Source organism: Lipotes vexillifer, unplaced genomic scaffold (genome assembly GCF_000442215.2).
Source record: "Lipotes vexillifer unplaced genomic scaffold, Lipotes_vexillifer_v1.1 scaffold557, whole genome shotgun sequence".
NCBI lineage: Eukaryota > Metazoa > Chordata > Mammalia > Artiodactyla > Lipotidae > Lipotes > Lipotes vexillifer.
Window position 1 is genome coordinate 326,335 of NW_006789913.1, and position 22,860 is coordinate 349,194.

Sequence of the window (22,860 nt, forward strand, 5' to 3'; positions counted from 1 at the left end):
TGCCAATCTCTCCCCAGCTTCCCTCCACCAATTCCCTTGTTCCCTTGTGGCATAGGAGGGGGCATGAGGGGGAAGGCTGGTGCAGAAGTAAGAGCCCCAGGCTAAGGGATCCACTTCCACCCCCTACTTGCTGCTGAACTTCTTGTTAGTCCCAGTTCTTCTTTGGGCCTCTCAAGAGGAATGATGAAGCAATGAGGCATGGCCCCCACCCCCAACCCACACATCCCCAAATTATTTATAAGGCACAGGATACACACAGATATATCTATTAGAATAGGCTGTCAGAGGATCCCTGTAGGACCTTGGATCAGGAACCAATGACCAGGGTATTGTGAGTCCTTCTCATCTGAGAGAGTGGAGCTGGGCTGAGCTGAGGTTGGGTGCAGGCAAGGAAGGTATCCAGGTGTCAGCAGTGGAAACAGCTTAGCCAAGGAACCAGCGTTTCAGTATCTGGGTCAGGTTGAGCAGGAGAGGTCCAATCCCCTGGGGCATGGCCCCAGAATTTGTGGTCTCAGCATAGAACCTCGCCACCTCCTCGTTGGGGTTGCCCTGGGCCGGGTCGAACCACATCTGGATGCAGCGGCCGCTGCCCCGGCCATAGTTGCTGACTTTGTAGGAGTGACTCCAGATTTCATTGCACAGATCAGCAGGCGTGGGGAAATAGAAGTCAAAGCGGTGGCAGGCAGCTCTCACTGGGCATTGGTTATACCCTGTGGGGAAGATGGAAGACCTGTAGCCACTGGGTCCAGAGCCATCTCTTGTTCCACCAGCCCCACAGCCTCAAATCTCCATATACTCGTTCCACACACCCCCTCCACCTCCAAACCCCTCCCTCCCCCCCGCTCCCACCCAGTCCCTCACCTGAGGTCCAGTTCCAGCCCTTGTGCCAGTTGGTCTTGCAGGTGTAGGAGGTGCGGCAGTCTTCCCACCAGATCTGACAGTCCTCTTTGCAGAGGGGCACGTTCAGGACCCGCTCTTTGCGCCAGCTCTGGTTCACCTGGGGGGAGCGGGAGGAGGGAGGGCTCCAGTCAGCCAGGGATCTCAGCTGCTACAGCCTTGATGGGGTCCAGGGCTGGGGAAGGGGGTGGTGCCTCTTCCACCCTCAGTCCAGAGTTCCTGGACCGCGCCCTCCCTGCAAGCGGCCGGTGGGCCCTGCCCTCTGCTGAGGTTCAGGTCTGTGGGGATGGTGCCCATACCTCCTGGATCCAGGGCCCCAGGTTAGGCGAGCACTCGTAGAGGCAGGTGTCCTGAATGAAGTGGCGCTTGCAGGCGGGCTCCATCTTGCCACAGTGGTCCCAGTTGAATCTGTACAGGTAGGAAATATCCTTATGGGCTTCTTGGCTGGTGTTGACGGAGCAGCAGGCGTTCTTCTTCCAGGGACTGCACTGGGAGGGGAAGACACGGGGCTAAGTCCTTGACCCACCATGGCCATCTCCTCCAGATTCTGGCTCCTCTGCCTCGGGTAGGTCACCCAGAGGAACCCTCGCTGGGGAGGCTGCCTCTAAGCCTGGCCTTGAGGAGCCCTCATTGTGGGGTAGAGGCAATAATAGTATTGACTTTTAACAGAAAGTAACACAGGGGATGTGGGAGACCTGGGGAACCATCGTCTGGGGGAGCAATTATTATTTGTCCATGTCTAAGCAGCTTACAAAGTTATTTCATGTTATCTGGGTTATTTAGATTACTCATTTTGCACTGAGACAGTATGAACTGAATGCAGGCACTGTGCTGGGTGCTGCGAATACTGTAATGAACAAAATAGATCACATCTCTGCCCTCCTTGAGCTTGTGGTTTTAGTTAGGGGTGGGGAGGGGGGAGACAGAGAACATTGGGGGCAGTGAAAATAGCAGACGCAAAGTCCCTGAGGCTTTTGCACTTTATCTTCTCAATAACCCAGTTATCGAGTAAAAGATCGTTACTCCGATTTTTGCAGAGCTTAAGTAAGCTGCACCCCTTGTGGATGGTAAGGATAAGGTTTTACGTCAGGACAGAGAGGAGAGGGAGGAGCCTGGTCCGGGTTGCGGTGACGGGTGGAGGGGAAGGGGGCCAGTCTGGCTCTCTCAGGGTCCGGAACCCCAGGCGAGGGGACTCCTGGTAGGTCTTAAAAGCAGCGGGGCACAGAGGGGCAATGACCACACATAGGCCTGTACATGGGCCTGACTAAACATGGGGCACAATCCTAGAAAGGTGAATTCAAGGCAGGTAAGATGGTAGAAGTGGTGGAGATTTCTCTTTAGAAATTGCCGTAGGCTGGGAGTCAAGAGCTCAGCAATCATGAGCCAGTTGCTAAAAATGTCTGAGATGAACTCTAGCATCCAGGCTCAAGTGAGAAGGGAGATGTGACAGGTCTGGGCACTCAGGAGAAACTAAGGAAAATCCCTGAGGGTGGATCCAAACCAACCCCTCTCCAATAACCCAGCCCATGCCCGGGGCTACTGCCCGCAGAACCTGCTTCCAGGCCTCCCCAGCTTCGTGCATGCAGTTCCTTAGGTGCCCAACTCTTGGTTGCCCTGCAAGACCCCATGCACCTCATCCCCGACCTGCCAGCCAGGGTCAGTGGTTTCTGCCTCCAAAAGAGTTAGTTAATATAATGAAAAGCGGGGAGGGCTTCCCTGGTGGCGGAGTGGTTGAGAGTCCGCCTGCCGATGCAGGAGACGCGGGTTCGTGCCCCGGTCTGGGAAGATCCCACATGCGGAGCGGCTAGGCCCCTGAGCCATGGCCGCTGAGCCTGCGCGTCCGGAGCCTGTGCTCCGCAACGGGAGAGGCCACAGCAGTGAGAGGCCTGCGTACCGCAAAAAAAAAAAAAAAAAAAAAAAAGAGGGGGATGGTTAGGACTCCATGCTTTCACTGCCAAGGACGTGGGTTCAGTCCCTGGTCGGGGAACTAAGATCCTGTAAGCTGCGCTACACGGCCAATAAATAAATTAATTGACTAAATATAATGAAAAGCACTTCCTTGGCCTATGCTAGAGACTCAGCAAAACCAGCCACTCCCATATAGCCTGCATCCCTCAGAATTAGAATCACCTGACTCCCTCCAAGGTCTGTGTCTGCATCATTTCTTGGCAAAGAGGAAATGCTGCTTAGCGTTCTTTAAAGCAATCTTTAGAACTTAAAAAGTTCTGGGAATTCCCTGGCGGTCCAGTGCACTTTCACTGCCAAGGGCCCAGGTTTGATCCCTGGTCGGGGAACTAAGATCCTACAAGCCACACAGTGTGGAAAAAAAAAAAAAATTCCTATAAAGAACTTTAAAAGTTCTAGAGGGCTTCCCTGGTGGCGCAGTGGTTGAGAGTCCGCCTGCCGATGCAGGGGACACGGGTTCGTGCCCCGGTCCGGGAAGATCCCATGTGCCGCGGAGCGGCTGGACCCGTGAGCCACGGCCGCTGAGCCTGCGTGTCCGGAGCCTGTGCTCCGCAGCGGGAGAGGCCACAGCAGTGAGAGGCCGCGTACCGCAAAAAAAAAAAAAAAAGTTCTAGAAATGCAGTGATGGGTGTGGACTTTCAGTTTGGGAGGAGGATGAAGAAGTTCTGGAGATGGATGGTGCTGACGTTTGCACAACAATGTGGATCTACCTAATGCTACAGAACTGTACGCTTAGAAATGCGTAAACAGCAGATTTTATGTTATGGATATTTTACTACACACACAGGCACACATACACAGAGCAAATTAACAGTTGGAAATGACTCGGAGGTAATGGGCTGCTGGGCTTCCCTCTTTTCTCTTGGAGCCCCTGGACGCAGTCCATGCCAGTCTTCCCCTGGGAACACCCCAGCCCTCCAGCAGCGTGAAGCCTTGTAGGGAGGAGAGGGGGTCACCGGAAGGAATGAGATATCGGCATCTCTCATGAGCCTGGAGTTCGACTTCAAGCTCAGATTCTCTGAGCTGCTTCAGGAGCCTCTTCCCTATGAAACGGGGACTCAGGCCTCACCTCCCCTTCTCTGTGTGCAGCAGTATCCTTGGCTCTGGCCACACTAGACTTGCCACCGCTTGTGCTGTCACCCTCCAACCCGTGTACATGCTGTCCTCTGCTAGGCTGCCTTTTCCTTCTTTGTCTTCCTGGAAAACTCTGGCTCATCCTCCAAGGCCAAGGCCAATAATGGTCCCTTTGCTTGGAAGTCTTCCCAGCATATCTGATTTGTCACTGTCTCTTCGGGACCTAATGGGGGTGGGGACCTGGCCTGTTTGTAGTTATTTGTCACATCGTGACCATGAGGGACCTGTCTCTTCTACCTTGACTTTGAGTTCCGTGGGCTGGCACATAATGAAGGTTGGGAAAGGTTCCACCAGTCCCTTTCCTGGCACCTGCTAATGACTGGCTTCTCAGTTCCCACATGTACCTGTGCCCTCTCTGGGCCTATTTCCTCATTTGTGTAAGTAGAGACCACCATCCACCTACCAAGGAGGCCTTTTGGACACATTCACAACAAGGTGTGAGGAAAACACTTGGCCCGTAGAGGGTGCTAGATAAATAGTCACCCCAGTTTTGTAGTGGCCTCCTGAGAGCGGGTCCACCAGGATCACCTCAGCCACCCTCCTGCCTCCATCACCTGCCAAAGCTGATCTTCCCATCTCCCTAACTTCTCCCCTTTTTGGGGTCAGCCGTCTCCCCTACCCCAGACCTCACTCCATCCTCACCTGGTCATGTAGCTTGTCCTCAGGGCCTGGCTTTGTCTTGTGGTGCTTGGCATCCATGCAGACGTTGAGCAGGTCTGTCCTGGCGTCTGGAGTCCTGGGCTGGGCACCCCATGCAGCAGCCACCAAAGCCAGAAGCAGCAACTGTGTCATCCACCAGGCCATGTCCACCCACTTCTGCCAGAAAGCCACCGTAAGACTCTTGGTCAGATTTCCTGTCTCCCCCCCCCGCAAGCGCAGATCTTCTGGCCTCCCCACCCAGCTTACCCGACAGCACAGATGAGCCAAGCGATGAACAGCCTGGCGAGGTCTGGGCCAGATGGTAGGAATCCACCCCCACCTGAGGACATTTTAACACTAGCTTGCTCTGTGACGCAGAGGGAGACACCACCCCTCTCTAGACATCCCCTTCCGGATTTTGCCAGCCAGTATTTCACCCACAATCAGAGGGTCCTGCATAAGAGGAACCACAAGGCATGATCTGCTGATGGGGTTGGGGAGTGAGAGGAGGGGCTCCAGACAGGCTCTGCTTCTGCTTCCTCAGCGCATTCCCACTAGCCCAAAGCAGTCTAGGTTTAGGCGCCCAGAGATTGCCAGTGGGGCAGACAGGAAACCTGACCCGGGGCCAGATGAAGGCCACTGAGCCATTCAGTTCTTGCTTCAGGTCCTGGACCATGTGCCAGGGGAGCCGGGAGTAGGGGCAGAGCTATGTGGGAAGCCAGTGAGACTGCAGACCCAGAGAGCTAAATAAACCCCAGGTCCTTACACCGCGGCAACCCTCTCCAACCCCCGCAGACGGGTCTTGGGAAGTTCCCTGGGCAGAGTCAGGCCTAGACCTGGGGGAAGGCCAAGAGGTAAGGGGAATGTGGAGGAGAGGCTGAGCCCGAGTAGTGGGTGGTGGGGCACCAGAGGAAAAGTCTGAGAGAAACCCGCCTCCCAGGGCACCGGGGAGCTCCCACCTTGCCTCTCCTCTCCTGCCTTTCCTCGCTGTCCTGCCCTTACCTCTGCCTTCAGTCCACCTGGGATGGTAGAGTGTCTCCCCACCTCCCCACACTTTTTTATAAGCCCGTCCTGACTGCTTGATCAGCTGCTCTGTCAAGGAAGGCTGGAGGCTTTGTCTAGGAAACAGCTTAATGGTCTTTCAGTTAGGGGCCAGTTAAACAAATTATGGTACGTACACACAATGAGATTTAACCTGGTGAAAAAGAATAAGAAAGCTCTTGATGTACAAATATGGAAAAATTTCCAAGTATATTGTTAAGTGAAAGAAGAAAGGTGTATACACTTACGGTCAATTAAACTACAACAAAGGAGCCAAGAGCATACAATGGAGAAAAGACAGTCTCTTCAATAAGTGGTACTGGGAAAACTGGACAGTTACATGTAAAAGAATGAAGTTAGAACATTCTCTAACACTATATACAAAAATAAACGCAAAATGGATTAAAGACCTAAATGTAAGACTGGAAACCAGTCTAAAATTCCTAGAAGACAACATAGGCGTAACACTCTGACATAAATCGCAGCAGTATTTTTATGGATCTATCTCCTAAAGCAAAGGAAATAAAAGCAAAAATAAACAAATGGGACCTAATTATATTTAAAAGCTTTTGCACAGCAAAGGAAACCATCAGCAAAACGACAAGACAACCTACTAAGGGAATTCCCTGGCGGTCCAGTGGTTTATGACTTTGCACTTCCATTGCAAGGGGGCATGGGTCCCATCCCTGGTTGGGGAACTAAGATCCCGAAAGCTGTGTGGTGCCACCAGAAAAAAAAAAAAAAAAAAAAAAAAAATCTTTTTTTACCCACCCCCTAGAGAAACACAAAAAAAAAAAAAAAAAAAAAAAAGGGACCTAAAAAAACTTACAAGCTTTTGCCCAGCAAAGGAAAAAAAAAAAAAAAAAAAAAAAAGACAACCTACTGAATGGGAGAAGAGATTTGCAAATGATATGGCCGATAAGGAGTTAATACCCAAAATATATAAACATCTACAACTGGACACCAAAACAGCAAACAACCTGACTTAAAAATGGGCAAAGACCTCAACAGATATTTTTTCAAAGAAAACATTCAGATGGCCAACAGTCACATGAAAAGATGCTCAACATCGTTAATCATCAGGAAAATGCAAATCAGAACCACAATGAGATATCACCTCACACTTGTCAGGATGGCTGTCATCAAAAAGAACACAAATAACAAAGGTTGGTGAGGATGTGGTGAAAAGGGAACCCTCATACACTGTTGGTGGGAACGTAAATTGGTGTGGCCACTGTAGAAAACTGGACGTTTCTCAAAAAACTAAAAATAGAACTACCATATGACCCATCAATTCCACTCCTGGATGTATATCCAAAAAAACAGAAACATTAATTTAAAAAGATACATGCACCCCAATGTTCATAGCAGCATTGTTTACAATTGCCAAGATATGGAAGCAACCTTAGTGTTCATCAGCAAATGAGTGGGTAAAGAAGATGTGTATGCACACACACACACACACACACACACACACACACACACACACACTGGAATACAACTCAGCCATAAAAAAGAATGGAATTTTGCTATTTGTAACAACATGGATGGGCTTGAAGGGTATTATGGTGAGTGAAATAAGTCAGACAGAGAAGGACAAATACTGTATGATATCACTTATATGTGGATTCTAAAAAATACAACAACTAAACACAACACCGCCCGTCACCCTCCTCAAGTATCAAGCAAGGCCCTAGCTCACTAACAAATGCCAAGCAATCCCACAAGAGGAGACAAGTCGTAACAAGGTAAGCATACTGGAAGGTGTGCTTGGATAAAACAAGATATAGCTTAAATAAAGCACCTAGTTTACACCTAGAAGATTCCACAACCAGTGCATATCTTGAACTATATCTAGCCCACACTCCACCCATTACAACTATCACAAATAAATTAAATAAAACATTCACCATGCGTTTAAAGTATAGGAGATAGAAATTTAAACACAACTGGCGCTATAGAGAAAGTACCGTAAGGGAAAGATGAAAGATTTATTAAAAGTAAAAAAAAGCAAAGATTACCCCTTGTACCTTTTGCATAATGATTTAACTAGCAAATACTTAGCAAAGAGTTCTTAAGTTAAATATCCCGAAACCAGACGAGCTACTTACAAGCAGTGAATAGAACAAACTCATCTATGTGGCAAAATAGTGAGAAGACTTATAAGTAGAGGTGAAAAGCCCAACGAGCCTGGTGATAGCTGGTTGTCCAAAAAAGGAATTTCAGTTCAACATTAAATAATACCAAAAACCACATCAAGTTTAAATGTATATTTAATCGTTAGTCTAAAAGGGTACAGCCTTTTAGAAATGGATACAACCTTAACTAGAGAGTAAAATTGAATCTAAAACATAGTTGGCCTAAAAGCAGCCATCAATTAAGAAAGCGTTCAAGCTCAACAAAAAAAACCCAGATTTTAATTTCAACAATAAATTAACTAACTCCTAGCTTAAATATTGGACTAATCTATTTAAACATAGAAGCAATACTGTTAATATGAGTAACAAGAAAATTTTCTCCTTGCACAAGCTTATATCAGTGCCTGATATTATACTGATAATTAACAGTCAATAAATATAACCCAACGCTAAAACATTTATTAAACATACTGTTAACCCAACACAGGCGTGCATTAAGGAAAGATTAAAAAGAGTAAAAGGAACTCGGCAAACACAAACCCCGCCTGTTTACCAAAAACATCACCTCTAGCATAACCAGTATTAGAGGCACTGCCTGCCCAGTGACAAACGTTAAACGGCCGCGGTATTCTGACCGTGCAAAGGTAGCATAATCACTTGTTCTCCAAATAAGGACTTGTATGAATGGCCACACGAGGGTTTTACTGTCTCTTACTTTTAATCAGTGAAATTGACCTTCCCGTGAAGAGGCGGGAATAATATAATAAGACGAGAAGACCCTATGGAGCTTCAATTAATTAACCCAAATAGCCACAAACTAATACCATCAAGGGATATAAAACTTTATATGGGTTAACAATTTCGGTTGGGGTGACCTCGGAGCACAAAAAATCCTCCGAGTGATTAAAGCCTAGGCCTACCAGCCAAAGCATACTATCACTTATTGATCCAAAATTTTTGATCAACGGAACAAGTTACCCTAGGGATAACAGCGCAATCCTATTCTAGAGTCCATATCAACAATAGGGTTTACGACCTCGATGTTGGATCAGGACATCCTAATGGTGCAGCCGCTATTAAGGGTTCGTTTGTTCAACGATTAAAGTCCTACGTGATCTGAGTTCAGACCGGAGCAATCCAGGTCGGTTTCTATCTATTACGCATTTCTCCCAGTACGAAAGGACAAGAGAAATAAGGCCAACTTCAACAAAGCGCCTTCAAAATAACTAATGATTTAGTCTCAACCTAACAATTAAGCGCAAACATACCCCACTCAAGATCAGGGTTTTGTTAAGATGGCAGAGTACGGTAATTGCATAAAACTTAAACTTTTATACCCAGAGGTTCAAATCCTCTCCTTAACAAATGTTCTTAATCAATATCCTAATGCTAATTCTTCCCGTTCTCCTAGCCGTAGCATTCCTAACCCTAGTAGAGCGTAAATTTCTAGGTTATATACAACTCCGAAAAGGGCCAAACATCGTAGGCCCATATGGCCTACTACAACCCTTCGCCGATGCTATCAAACTATTCACCAAAGAACCCCTACGACCAGCCACATCTTCAACCACCATATTCATCATCGGACCCATACTTGCCCTAACCCTAGCCCTCACAATATGAGCCCCCTTACCCATACCACACCCTCTCCTCAATATAAACCTAGGTGTACTATTCATACTAGCAATATCTAGCTTAGCTGTTTACTCAATCCTATGATCTGGTTGAGCCTCAAACTCAAAATATGCACTAATTGGAGCCCTCCGAGCAGTAGCGCAGACAATCTCCTATGAAGTAACACTAGCCATCATCCTCTTATCAGTACTACTTATAAATGGCTCCTTTACTCTATCCACACTAATAGTTACGCAAGAACAACTATGATTACTACTCCCCTCATGACCATTAGCTGTAATATGATTCATTTCTACCCTAGCAGAAACTAACCGAACTCCATTCGACCTGACAGAAGGAGAATCAGAACTAGTCTCAGGCTTCAACGTAGAATATGCAGCAGGCCCTTTCGCCCTATTCTTCCTAGCAGAGTACGCCAACATCATTATGATGAACATATTTACAGCCATCCTATTTATAGGAGCATTCCACAACCCCCACATACCAGAACTACACACGACAAACCTAATCGCTAAAACACTGCTACTTACAATATTATTCCTATGGATCCGAGCATCCTACCCTCGATTCCGATATGACCAACTAATACATCTATTATGAAAAAACTTCCTTCCCCTAACACTAGCCCTATGCATATGACACGTCTCACTACCTATCATAACAGCAAGCATCCCCCCTCAAACGTAAAAACAAGAAAAATGTCTGACAAAAGAATTACTTTGATAGAGTAAATAATAGAGGTTTAAGTCCCCTTATTTCTAGAGTAGTAGGAGTCGAACCTACCCCTAAGAATCCAAAGTTCTCCGTGCTACCATATTACACCATAATCTATAGTAAGGTCAGCTAAATAAGCTATTGGGCCCATACCCCAAAAATGTTGGTTTATACCCTTCCCATACTAATCAACCCATTCATCTACACCATCATACTAATAACCCTCATCAATCCCTATCAAACTACCACTGCCATTTTTCACAGAACTAGAACAAAAAATTTCACAATTTGAAACACAATAGCCATCATTCCCATCATAATAAAAAACCCCAGTCCCCGAGCCACCACAGAACTAGAACAAAAAATTTCACAATTTGTATGGAAACACAAAAGACCCCGAATAGCCAAAGCAATCTTGAGAACAAAAAATGGAGCTGGAGGAATCAGGCTGCCTGACTTCAGACTATACTACAAAGCTACAGTAATCAAGACAGTATGGTACTGGCACAAAAACAGAAAGATAGATCAATGGAATAGGATAGAAAGCCCAGAGATAAACCCATGCACATATGGTCACCTTATCTTTGATAAAGGTGGCAGGAATATACAGTGGAGAAAGGACAGCCTCTTCAATAAGTGGTGCTGGGAAAATTGGATAGGTACATGTAAAAGTATGAGATTAGATCACTCCCTAACACCATACACAAAAATAAGCTCAAAATGGATTAAAGACCTAAATGTAAGGCCAGAAACTATCAAACTCTTAGAGGAAAACATAGGCAGAACACTCTATGACATAAATCACAGCAAGATCCTTCTTGACCCATCTCCTAGAGTAATGGAGATAAAAACAAAAATAAACAAATGGGACCTAATGAAACTTCAAAGCTTTTGCACAGCAAAGGAAACCATAAACAAGACCAAAAGACAGCCCTCAGAATGGGAGAAAATATTTGCAAATGAATCAACTGACAAAGGATTAATCTCTAAAATTTACAGGCAGCTCATGCAGCTCAATAACAAAAAAATAAACAACCCAATCCAAAAATGGGCAGAAGACCTAAATAGACATTTCTCCAAAGAAGATATACAGACTGCCAACAAACACATGAAAGAATGCTCAACATCATTAATCATTAGAGAAATGCAAATCAAAACTACAATGAGATATCATCTCACACCAGTCAGAATGGCCATCATCAAAAAATCTAGAAACAATAAATGCTGGAGAGGGTGTGGAGAAAAGGGAACACTCTTGCACTGCTGGTGGGAATGTGAATTGGTTCAGCCACTATGGAGAACAGTATGGAGGTTCCTTAAAAAACTACAAATAGAACTACCATATGACCCAGCAATCCCACTACTAGGTATATACCCTGAGGAAACCAGAATTCAGAAAGAGTCATGTACCAAAATGTTCATTGCAGCTCTATTTACAATAGCCCGGAGATGGAAACAACCTAAGTGCCCGTCGTCGGATGAATGGATAAAGAAGATGTGGCACATATATACAATGGAATATTACTCAGCCATAAAAAGAAACGAAATTGAGCTATTTGTAATGAGGTGGATAGATCTAGAGTCTGTCATACAGAGTGAAGTAAGTCAGAAAGAGAAGGACAAATACCGTATGCTAACACATATATATGGAATTTAAGAAAAAAAAAATGTTATGAAGAACCTAGGGGTAAAACAGGAATAAAGACAGAGACCTACTGGAGAACAGACTTGAGGATATGGGGAGGGGGAAGGGTGAGGTGTGTTAGGGCGAGAGAGAGACATGGACATATATATACTAACAAACGTAAGGTAGATAGCCAGTGGGAAGCAGCCGCATGGCACAGGGAAACCGGCTCAGTTCTTTGTGGCTGTCTGGAGGGGTGGGATAGGGAGGGTGGGAGGGAGGGAGACAAAGAGGGAAGAGATATGGGAACATATGTATATGTATAACTGACTCACTCTGTTATAAAGCAGAAACTAACACACCATTGTAAAGCAATTATACCCCAATAAAGATGTTAAAAAAAACAAAACAAACAAACAAAAAAATACAACAGGGAATTCCCTGGCAGTCAAGTGGTTAAGACTCCATGCTTACACTGCAGGGGGCAAGGGTTCAGTCCCTGGTTGGGGAACTAAGATCCAACATCCCACATACCTCAGGGCACAGCCAAAAAAAAATTATTTTTAAATAGAATAAAAAATACAACAAACTAGTGAATATAACAAAAAAGAAACAGACTCACAGATATAGAAAACAAGCTAGTGGTTACCAGTGAGGAGAGAGAAGCGGGGAGGGGCAACATTGGGGTAGGGGCTTAAGAGGTGCAAACTTCTATGTGTGAAATAAGCTACAAGGATATATTGTATGGCATAAGAAATATCGCCAATATTTTATAATAGCTATAAATGGAGTATAACCTTTAAAAATTGTGAATCACTATTTTGTACACCTCTAACATATAATATTGTATATCAACTATACTTCAATTTAAAAAAAAAAGAAAGGTGCAGAAAGGTGACAATAGAATGCAATCTTTTGTGTAAAAAAGGAGGAGGGAGAATATATGTGTTTGCATAAGAAAACTTTGGAGGGAGTTCCCTCGTGGCCTAGTGGTTAGGATACCGGGCTTTCACTGCCATGGCCCAGGTTCAGTCCCTGGTTGGGGAACTGAGATCATGCAAGATGCACACCACAGCCAAAAAAAAAAAAAAAGTAAAGAAAAGAAGAAAGAAAGAAAGAGAATTATGGAAAGGTACAAAAAAAAATTTTTTTAAGTGGTTGCTCGGGGAGAGGGCACGGCTTAGGGATGAGACTTTCCTCTGTAAACCTTTCTATGCTGTTTTGATTTTTGAAGCATGTGAATATACATATACCTTATTGAAATATACATGTATTTATGTATATTTATATAAATATACAAAAGGTTGAATGGAAAAATAAGGTACAGAATGATGCATCTGATTTGATACCATTTATGTAAATTTGAATAACATGATTAACAATGTAAACAATGCTACATATCAGTTACGGATGCTACACATGTGTTTACAAAAGTATAAACATGAGGCTACCAATAGTCCTAGTTCCTTGGGTATATACTGCCAGAGAAATTCTATGCATTTATGCCACACATATCCCATTTTTATGCACAAATGATGGCATACTGTTCTATGCTTTCCATTTTTGGATACTTTTACTATACATTTATGCTTTTCACAAAAGAAACAAAAACCTCATGAAATCAAGTTATCCACACTTATACACTAGAGTATTATTGTCACATTTGATAGCATAACCTTCAAGTTACTTCTTTGTGCTTTTTACGGTCTGAAATTCATTCAGATGCTCTCTGTGGCAAAAAATCGTTTCATTAACCATTATAACAAAAAGTTAAGAAGGAAAAGTTCACTTTTGCAAGCTAAAAGTGCTTGATTCTCAGTCTTCATTTCTCAGACATTATTGCAGACAGTAAAACTGCTACCTCACTTAGGAAGACAAATGGTACTGCTCTTGTTTGTTTATTTATTTATTTATTTTATTTATTATTTTTGGCTATGTTGGGTCTTCATTGCTGCACGAGTGCTTTCTCTAGTTGCGAAGAGCGGGGGCTACTCTTTGTTGTGGTGCGAGGGCTTCTCTTGTGGAGCACAGGCTCTAGGCACGCGGGCTTCAGTAGTTGTGGCACGCAGGCTCTAGAAAGCACGCAGGCTCAGTAGTTGCAGCGCACGGGCTTAGGTGCTCCGCAGCATGTGGGATCTTCCCAGACCAGGGCTTGAACCCGTGTCCCCTGCATTGGCAGGCGGATTCTTAACCACTGCGCCACCAGGGAAGGCCCTTGTTTTTTTTTTTAGTAATGTGTATTGATATTTTCCCATTATGATTTGGAGGAAACCTCCAAATCCTGTCATCACTTACTCAGCTAGTAGAATGCCTCTCCAGGGGGCAGGGTCTGTGGTTTCAGTCTGTTCTCAGTACATGGTCCTACTGCAGGTAAGTCTGAGGTGACAAGGTCAGTGTCCGGTTATGAGGTGCTCACCTTGCCCCATCTGCCTGCCCAGGGCTCTATCAGTGCTGAGTGCTGGACCACAGTCAGCAGTCCCCTGCCCTCCTTCCATTGTAGCAGGCTGTGATCTTCAGTGTGTTCCTGGTCTTCGTATCTTCAGTTTCTAAATAGGGACGTGTATATCTATCTGTCTTCCTTCTCTTAGGAGTAGTTTGAAAGTATTATTTGTAGCCTACTAAACATTAATGTACATAATCACACTAATAGTCATATACTGAGAACTACTTTATACCAATTAGAATAATAGATGCTTTACTTACACTGTTGTGTCTTGTAATCCTCACAACACCCTGCAAAGTTGACATTATTCTCAACATAAGGATGAGGAAATTGAGGCTCTGGGAACTAGCTGAATTCCCAAACAGCTAGAAAGTAGAGGAGTCAGGATTCAACCCAAGTGGGTTTAATTGCAAAGCCCATGCGTTTTCACTGTAATACCATCTCCAGATCAAACGTTTTATTTTCCTACCTTACCTACAGGAAATTTAGCTGAGAAACCACAGCCTGTGTTTACTTTTTAGAACAATCTTTAGAGCCTGTCTCTCTCTTTTTATTTTTTTTGGCCGCACCATGAGCGGCATGCGGGATCTTTGTTCCCTGACCAGGGTTCGAACCCAGGCCCCTGTAGTGGAAGCGCAGAGTCTTAACCACTGGGTCACCAGGGAAGTTCGAGCCTCTCTCTCCAGAAACCTCTTAGACTGTACAGTTATTTTTTTAGTTGTGCTAAGTTTTGCCAAATAATGCAAATAAGGGAAATATGATATTTTAGAAATAAGAGTATCGTGTCACCCCATTCCAACCAGAGATAAGCTTAGAAGTTCTTTCTAGTCATATTATCAAGCAGGTATATAAATCATAAATTACACAAAAAGGAAAAACATAAGCTTTCCTTTGCCTTTTTGAAAAAAGCTAAGCAAATACACAAACAAATAAATATATAAAGACAGTCCATGCCTGCATCAATGATGAGAGTATGCTGGAGAAACTCCCTGGTGGTCCAGTGGTTAGGACTTGGCACTCTCACTGCCAACGGTGCAGGTTTGATCCCTGGTTGGGGAACTAAGATCTTACAAGCCACGTGGCGCAGCCAAAAAAACAAAAAAAGTATGCCAAGAACCAAGGGTTATGATTAATCTAATCTCTTTCCCATGTGTGATGGGTTAAAAAAAAGGAACAAATTCTTTGACTATTGAGAAGTGAGGTCTGTGTCCCCTTCACTTGAATGTAGACAGGCTCTGTGACTGCTCTGACTAATATTATATGGTGAAAGTGACACTCTGCCGGTTTCTAGCTCCAGGCCGTAAGGGACTGTTATGGACTGAATGTTTGTGTCTCTCCAAAATTTGTCTGTTGAAATCGGCTATCCATGTGATGGTATTAGGAGGTGGGGCCTTTGGGAGGTGATTAGGGTTAGAGGAGGTGATTAGTATTAGATGGGATTAGTGCCCTTATAAGAATCATGAGAGAACTTGCCTCATTCTGCTCTCTACCATGTCTGGATACATTAAGAAGTCAGCAGTCTGCAACCCAGAAGATGGTCCTCACCAGAACTGGCTGTGCTGGCACCCTGATCTCAGACTCCCAGGCTTCAGAATGTTACCAAGTCCAAGCTTGTACTGCTTGCCACGTGACAGGACAATAAATGGAGAGACGAGTTTTGGGGGCAAGGAGTAGCAACTTTATATGGAAAACCGGCAGGCTAAGATGGTGGACTAGTGTCCCAAAGAACCATCTTACCTGAATTTGAATTCAGGCTTCTTTTACATTAAAAGGGGGAGGAGGTGTGGCTGGTTGTTGCACACTTCTTGGTTCAGGAATCCTTAGTTCTTGCGCTGACCAAATCCTGGTCACAATGTTCCTATAAACCTGCAACAAGGCAATGGTTATTTTCTTTTCTAACTTTATTTATTTATTTATTTTTTTGCCACACCATGGGCTTGCAGGATGTTAGTTCCCCTACCAGGGATTGAACCTGCACCCTTGGCAGTGAAAGCGTGAGGTTCTAACCAGCAATTGCTATTTTTTGTTCTGCAACTTTTTTTTTTTCAATATTTATTTATTTATTTGGCTGCACCGGGTCTTAGTTGCGGCACGTGGGATCTTTGTCGCCACGTGTGAGATCTTTGTTGTGGCACCCAGGATCTAGAGTTGCGGCACGTGGGATCTAGTTCCTTGACCCGGGGTCTGACCCGGGATCAAACCTGGGCCCCCTGCATTGGGAGTGCCGGAGTCTTAACCACTGGACCACTAGGGAAGTCCCTGTTCTGTAACTTTTTATCTCTATACAAAGGGAAAAGTGTTATACCTTTAAAGGTCAGAGCCTCCAGAATGGGCTATCCTGTATATTTCAGGCTATAGGCAACGTTCTTTACAAAGGTGCAGAGCCAGTATAAGTAAGCGTGGGCAATAGAGCACAAGGGTTGAAGCTAAAGGAAGAGATCCGACACGTAGTCAGGTTTGTTCTTGTCTGTTATAAGAACTGTGAGAAATAAATTTTGGTTGTTTAAGTCCCCCAGTCTATGGTATTCTGTTACAGCAACCCAAATTGACCAAGACAGGGACTGGCAGCTTCTACTTCCTGTATTTTGGAATACTAGCTCTTAGATCCCAGAGACACCATGTAAGAAGACTGACTACCCTGCAGGGGAGGCCATATTGAGAAGCCCAGGGACTACATAGAGAGGAGGGGGCCGCAGTTGAGGCCTCCCTTCCAGCAGTTCTTGCCCACGTGCCAAGCACATGAATAAAATCATCTTGGATGCTCAGGACCAACTCAGACACAAGCTGAATACCACCAAGTGACCCCAGTCCCTGCAACGTGGAGCAGAAGGATTATCCTGCTGAGTCTTGCCCAAATTCCTGACTCACAGAATCTTGAAATATTATCAAATAGCTATTATTTTAAACCACTAAGCGTATTTTATTTTTTAATCTTTATATTTTGTAATAATCTTTGACTTACAGAAAAATTGCAGTAGTAGTACAGTTCCCGTATACTTTTCATCCAGTTTTCCCAAATGTTGAGATATAACCAGAGTACAATGAAAAGAAATCAGGAAGTCGACTTTGATTCAATTCTATTATTTCATTTATAAACTTCATTTCATCTTTGCCAGTTTTTGCACCAGTGTCCCTTCTCTGGTCCAGGATCCAATCGATCTGTGAATCCAGATTGCATTTAATTGTCCTGTCTCTTTATTCTCCTCCGATCTATGACAGTTCCTCAAACTGTCTTTGTCTTTTATGACTGACACTTTTGAAGAGTACTGGTCAGTTATTTTATAGAATGTCCCTCACTTTAGGTTTGTCTGATATTTTCTCATAGTTAGGTAGAGATTATGTATTTTTGGCAAGAAAATCAGAGAAGTAATGTCCTTTTGTCCCTGCATCATATCAAGGGATACATGATGTTGTACAGGATGCTAGTAATCATTTGGTTAAGGTGGTTTTTCTACCATATAGTTGTTAGTTTCCCTTTGTGAGTAATTAGTATTTGGTGGGAAGAGACTTTGACACAATGTAAATATCTTCATCATACTTTAATCCACTTATTTTAACATCCAGTTTTGCCTGCAACAATAAACCACGTAGTTATGAGATGGTTTGTTATGCAGCAATAGATAACTGGTAACACTGTGATAGTACTGCCTTTTCTAGGGTCTCAAATAATTTGGCTTATAACACTAATACAGTCACATAGCAGTTATTCTTTTTTTTTTTTTTTTGCCACACTGTGGGGCTTGTGGGGTCTTAGCTCCCTGCCCAGGGATTGAACCCATGCCCCCTGCAGTGGAACTGCAGAGTCCTAACCACTGGACCACCAGGGAATTCCCCAGTTATTCTTACTAAAATAAGATTCTGAGGAAAACCAGATTATCACACTAATCTTTAAATCCAGCCAGTTACACATCTTAGTAGTTATGAAATTCACATTTCTATTTATCCTCTTTGAATATTCTGCACCATGCTTTTAAGACAGTGGACTGAAGAATTATTCAAGAAATCAGCACTGCCTCAATTACTTTATGATTTGTCCTTGTGAAGCAGTGAACAGAAGATTTCATAGATAATACTGGCTCCTCAGGGCTTCCTCAATCCTGACAATGTTTCTGAGCAAATATTTCTATGGAGGCTGATCACAGATCTGGGGTCTTCCCCCCCCCCCACCACCACCCTCATTATTCCAGTAACCAAAGTCGTGTTATTCCCATCTCTGTACTTTTACAAACAGTGTTAAGACCTACCCCACCCCACCCACAGGGTCCAAAGAGAGGATGGTGTGTCCTCAGTCAGTGGGCCTGTACAATCGTATCTTCTTTGAAATTCACACCGTCCAATCCCAGCTTCCATGATCATGGCCAAGGCCAGGTCTGACTGATTTGCCAGTGGTGCTAAATACTCTACTATAGTCCCTGGTGAATGCCAAGACCAACCTTCATCCAATTCTCCTGAATGTCTTTAATCAATGTCCTTGGTTCTCAGCAGCCCCTAGATGAAAGGTACAGTGATTTGTGACACCTAAAACTATAGCTATTGTTTTTTTACCTTTTGCTTTGACCTGGAGCCCACATTATGCATGACTGCTCTCAAAGACTTTCTGTCGCAGATGATCAAAGTTTATGACAGGAACAGAATGCCTTTTCATGGCATCCAAGAACAGATGGTCAGCCCTGAGTCCAGCATCTAGGTGTACTCAGCCCCTAGGGAGACCAGGCTACTGTGGAGAGTGGATGGGCCAGTCTTGCAACAGGACACCGTGGCGACAATCCCTAGAAGTAAGGTTACCCCCAATTCCCTTGCACTTTGCTTTGTTCATTTAACAGGATGTGCTACAGATGGTTCCTTATCAGTGTATATAGAGCTATGTGATTCTATCAACGTAAATAACTTTACTTACTTTAAGTGGCTTCTGCTACTTCAGTCAGTGCTGTAGTGAGTGTCCTTGCGTATCTATCCATCCTTGTACGTAAGAATCTATGTAGAGGAGTGGGAATTCAAAATGGTGTAGCTACTGTGAAAACAGTATGGTGGTTCCTTAAAAAATTAAATATAGCACCATATGATCCAGCAATTCTATTTCTGGGCATATCCCCGCAAGAATTGAAGGCAGGAACTCAAATAGATATTTGTATATTCATTTTCATGACAGCACTATTCCACAATAGCCAAGGGGTGGAAGCAACCCAAGGGTCCATCAACAGATGACTAGATAAACAAAATGTGGTCTATACACACAATGGAATTAAAAAATGGAATTCAGCCTTAAAAAGGAAGAAAATTCTGACACATGCTACAACATGGAAGAAACTTGAAGACATTATGCTAAGTGAAATAAGCCAGTCGTAAAAGGACACATATCGTATGGCTCCACTTATATGAGGTACCTGGAGTAGTCAAATTCATAGAGACAGGAAGTAGAATGGTAGTTGGCAGAAGGCTGGGGAGAGAGGAATGGGTATGGAGTTTCAGTCTGAGAAGATGAAAAGGTTCTGTAGATGGATGGTAGTGGTTGTTTCACAGAAATATGAATGTACTTAATGAAGCTGAAATGTACACGTGAATATGGCTGAAATGGTAAATTTTTTGTTATGTATATTTTACCACAATTTACAAATTTCTTTAAATTCTATAAAACAATGAAGAAAAAAAGAACCTACCTAGAGGATAAATTCCTAGATATGGAATTGTTGGGACAAAAAGTACATACATTATTTACTTTGAGAGATATTAATTATCACATTGCCCTCTGGTGTGCACTCATACCAGTAAGAGTGACTGTTTCCACAAAATCTCATCAATTCGAGGAATTATAAAATTATTTGATCATTGCAGAGTTTAAGCTGGGGAGTGAATTCAGTTGGCAGTTTTGAAATATCCCCTTGGCTGGTGTTTGCAGAAGGGGTTGAGTGTGGGCATGGGGGTGAGCCAGGTGGACTAGTTAGGGAGCTGCTTCAGGAGTCCGGGGCTGGGGTGATGGTGCCTCGGACCAGCAGGGTGGCAGTGGGGATTTATTCAACAAATCAATTCTAGATTAATCGAGTGACTACTATGTGCTGGGCTGTTCTAGGTCTAGGTGTTCTAGGGGCTACAACAGTGAACCAGACAAAATCCCTGCTCTCATGAAGCTGACATTCTAATAGGAGGAGAGGAGGGGAGAGAAAACAGATAGTTGGTGATGGTGCTACGAAAAAAATTAAAGCAGGGAAAGGGGAAGTGATATTTGGGCAGAGACCACAGTGAAATGAGGAAAGGAGAGCCCTGTGGATATGGAGGGGTGTTTTGTGCCGGTCTCAGCCTATCAAGCAATGATGTGGTTGGATCGGCCCTCGTGGTTCTTATTATGATTGCAAGACACCCTTCAGCAACAACCATTGGGAAACTTTGAAAAAACAAAGATTTTTTACTTACAGCAACTGGAAGTCACACAGCACCTGGGGCCACACAGCGAGGTCATGGGGAGAGAGAGAGAAAGCATGCGTGAGCCTGGGGTTCTGCTTTTTATTGGGGTCAAGGGTGGGGACCAAGGCTTTCGCGCTCTCACTCTTTATTGGTGAATTTAAAACATAAGGACAGAAATGTAAAGATTGGAAAGGGAAAAAACAAGCGGCCCAAACAGTTATCAAATTCAGCCAACATCGCTAAAACAAAGGAACCTCAATGCAGGGAGGCGGCCTAGCTTTTTATCTAGGGGCTGGCAATGTGTTTATTCTAGATAGCCGTCTTTGAACACAGGAGCCAAAATCTTTTTATCACCTCTGTGAAGGGGACCAAGGGACAACTGAATAGACTTCCTCCTGCTGGTATGGGTGATATGGTGAGGGCCCCTGTCAAGAAAGGCAAAGTAGCGGACTTCCCTGGTGGTCCAGTGGTTAAGACTCTGCACTTACAGTGCAGGGGGCATGGGTTCCATCCCTGGTGGGGGAACTAAGATCCCACGTGCCTCGTGGCATGGCCAAAAAAAAAAAAAGTACTTAAAGAAGAAAGGTAAACCAGAGCTCAGAAAGGAAGTACATCCAGCATCGGTAATTTGACAACAAAAGTCTTACCAGAGAAAAGATGGCATGTTTCTTTATTTTGAAGATAACACTGGGATCATAGTAAACAGTAGAGGCGAGATGAAAGGTTCAGCCATCACAGGACCAGTTGCAAAAGAGTGTTGCAGAGTTGTGGCCCAGGATTGCATCCAGTGCTAGCAGCGTTGCATGATTCTTTGGTGTATTTGGAAAGAAAGAAAGGAAGGAAGGAAGGAAATTTAAAATTATTTGCTCCCCCTGCCCAAAAGATAGTCATCTTTGAAGTGGATACATAGGCAATCAAAACTTAAGTCAGGCACTTGCATTATAAAAAAACATAAAAATCCAACAACCTGTCAGGGTTTACAATGCAATCTTCCCTGTGATGCAGAGGCATCAGAATCAATGGTGAGGACATTAACTGGCTGGGTACCTGATTGGCTAAAAGTTGGGGTAGGGTACATTGTAACCAGAAATTGCACATCTAAATAGGGTTATAGTAGCAAATCTGATAATAATTATACAGGCAATAGTCTGAAATTCAGTCCATAGCCATTTTATCAAACTTGAAAAGTCCAGTCTTGAAATAGATCAGTTATCACCAGGGGAGGGGGGGCACTGGCTGTCTGTTCAAAGATTTGGTAAGATTGTGGAATACTTTAACATCTTGGTGTAAGTAGCGTTGAACCTGTCCTGAGTTGGGAGATTGCTCTATATCTCATCGAACCAGTCTTTTAGTCCTGAGAATAGGTCAGTTAAAGGGTTATATCCCATTTTGGGAAGCAGTGATGCAGGTGGGTTCCCCAAGTTAGGCCTACATGATGCAGGTATTTATTTATTTATTTATTTATTTATTTATTTATTTATTTAACTGTTTAAACTTTTTTTGCCTTCGACGCTTGTGGGGTCTTAGTTCCCTGACCAGGGATTGAACCCAGTCCCTCTGCGGTAAAAGCTCCAAGTCCTAACCACTGGACTGTCAGGGAATTCCCTTGGATCAGGTATTTAATAAGAGACATTTCTAGGGAAACAGAAGAAACAAGCAAACAAAAAAGGACTGGAGCATATTATAATCCAAGTTTCTGAGTTCTGAAGGCAACAGTCAAGAAGATTTCTAGACATCAGGTTTGAGGCATTTTCAGATGGAATGAGGGCAGACAATGGCAATCTGATAGATTTTCCTGGTTTGCAGTTTGAATGTCTCTGGTGATTTTTCTTAGTGGCCCACATAGCAACAGTCATGGAAGATTGTCCATACGTGAGCCGTTGTGGAGATCTCTCTGAAGTTTACATCAAGTTGTCCCACTTCAGCCTGCATAGCTTTGGGAAAAGGGTGGTTTTTGTTCTTAATGATTCCATGTCAGAGGGTGGGAGAAAATTTGGAAACATTAGTCTGGAGAGTTGTAGCCAGATATTGGAGGAAACAAGAAGAATTCAACATCCAGTCCAGTTGACAGGTACAAAACAAAATACCAAAGACAATTAACAGGACTAGAATCTGATGTCTCCAAGGTATACAATAGTTTTCCATTGAAACATAATTTTTTTCTCTCTATACTCACTCCCATTTCTATCAGAGATAATCAAAGTAAGACTAATTTGCTTGCAAAATAAGTC

At 43.9% G+C, this 22,860-nt stretch overlaps 2 protein-coding genes across 4 annotated transcripts in view; one reads left to right on the forward strand and one right to left on the reverse strand.

Moving 5' to 3' along the window:
* ANAPC15 (anaphase promoting complex subunit 15) overlaps positions 1-22,860 on the forward strand; it is a 62,058-nt gene that overhangs the window by 12,772 nt on the left and 26,426 nt on the right. The window lies entirely within an intron of this gene.
* On the reverse strand, positions 245-5,090 carry FOLR3 (folate receptor gamma). 3 transcript variants are annotated; one of them, XM_007463018.1, is made up of 5 exons: positions 5,077-5,090; positions 4,639-4,812; positions 1,197-1,385; positions 862-997; positions 245-710 (listed from the first exon to the last, which is right to left on the reverse strand). In XM_007463018.1, the coding sequence occupies exons 2-5, from the start codon at positions 4,798-4,800 to the stop codon at positions 424-426; spliced, it is 774 nt and encodes a 257-aa protein (XP_007463080.1). In that variant the 5' UTR covers positions 4,801-4,812; positions 5,077-5,090; the 3' UTR covers positions 245-423. The 3 variants fall into 3 exon arrangements, with proteins under 3 accessions (XP_007463080.1, XP_007463081.1, XP_007463082.1); XM_007463019.1 differs by lacking the exon at positions 5,077-5,090 and adding an exon at positions 4,894-5,019 and having other exon boundaries at positions 4,639-4,809; XM_007463020.1 differs by lacking the exon at positions 5,077-5,090 and adding an exon at positions 4,903-4,959.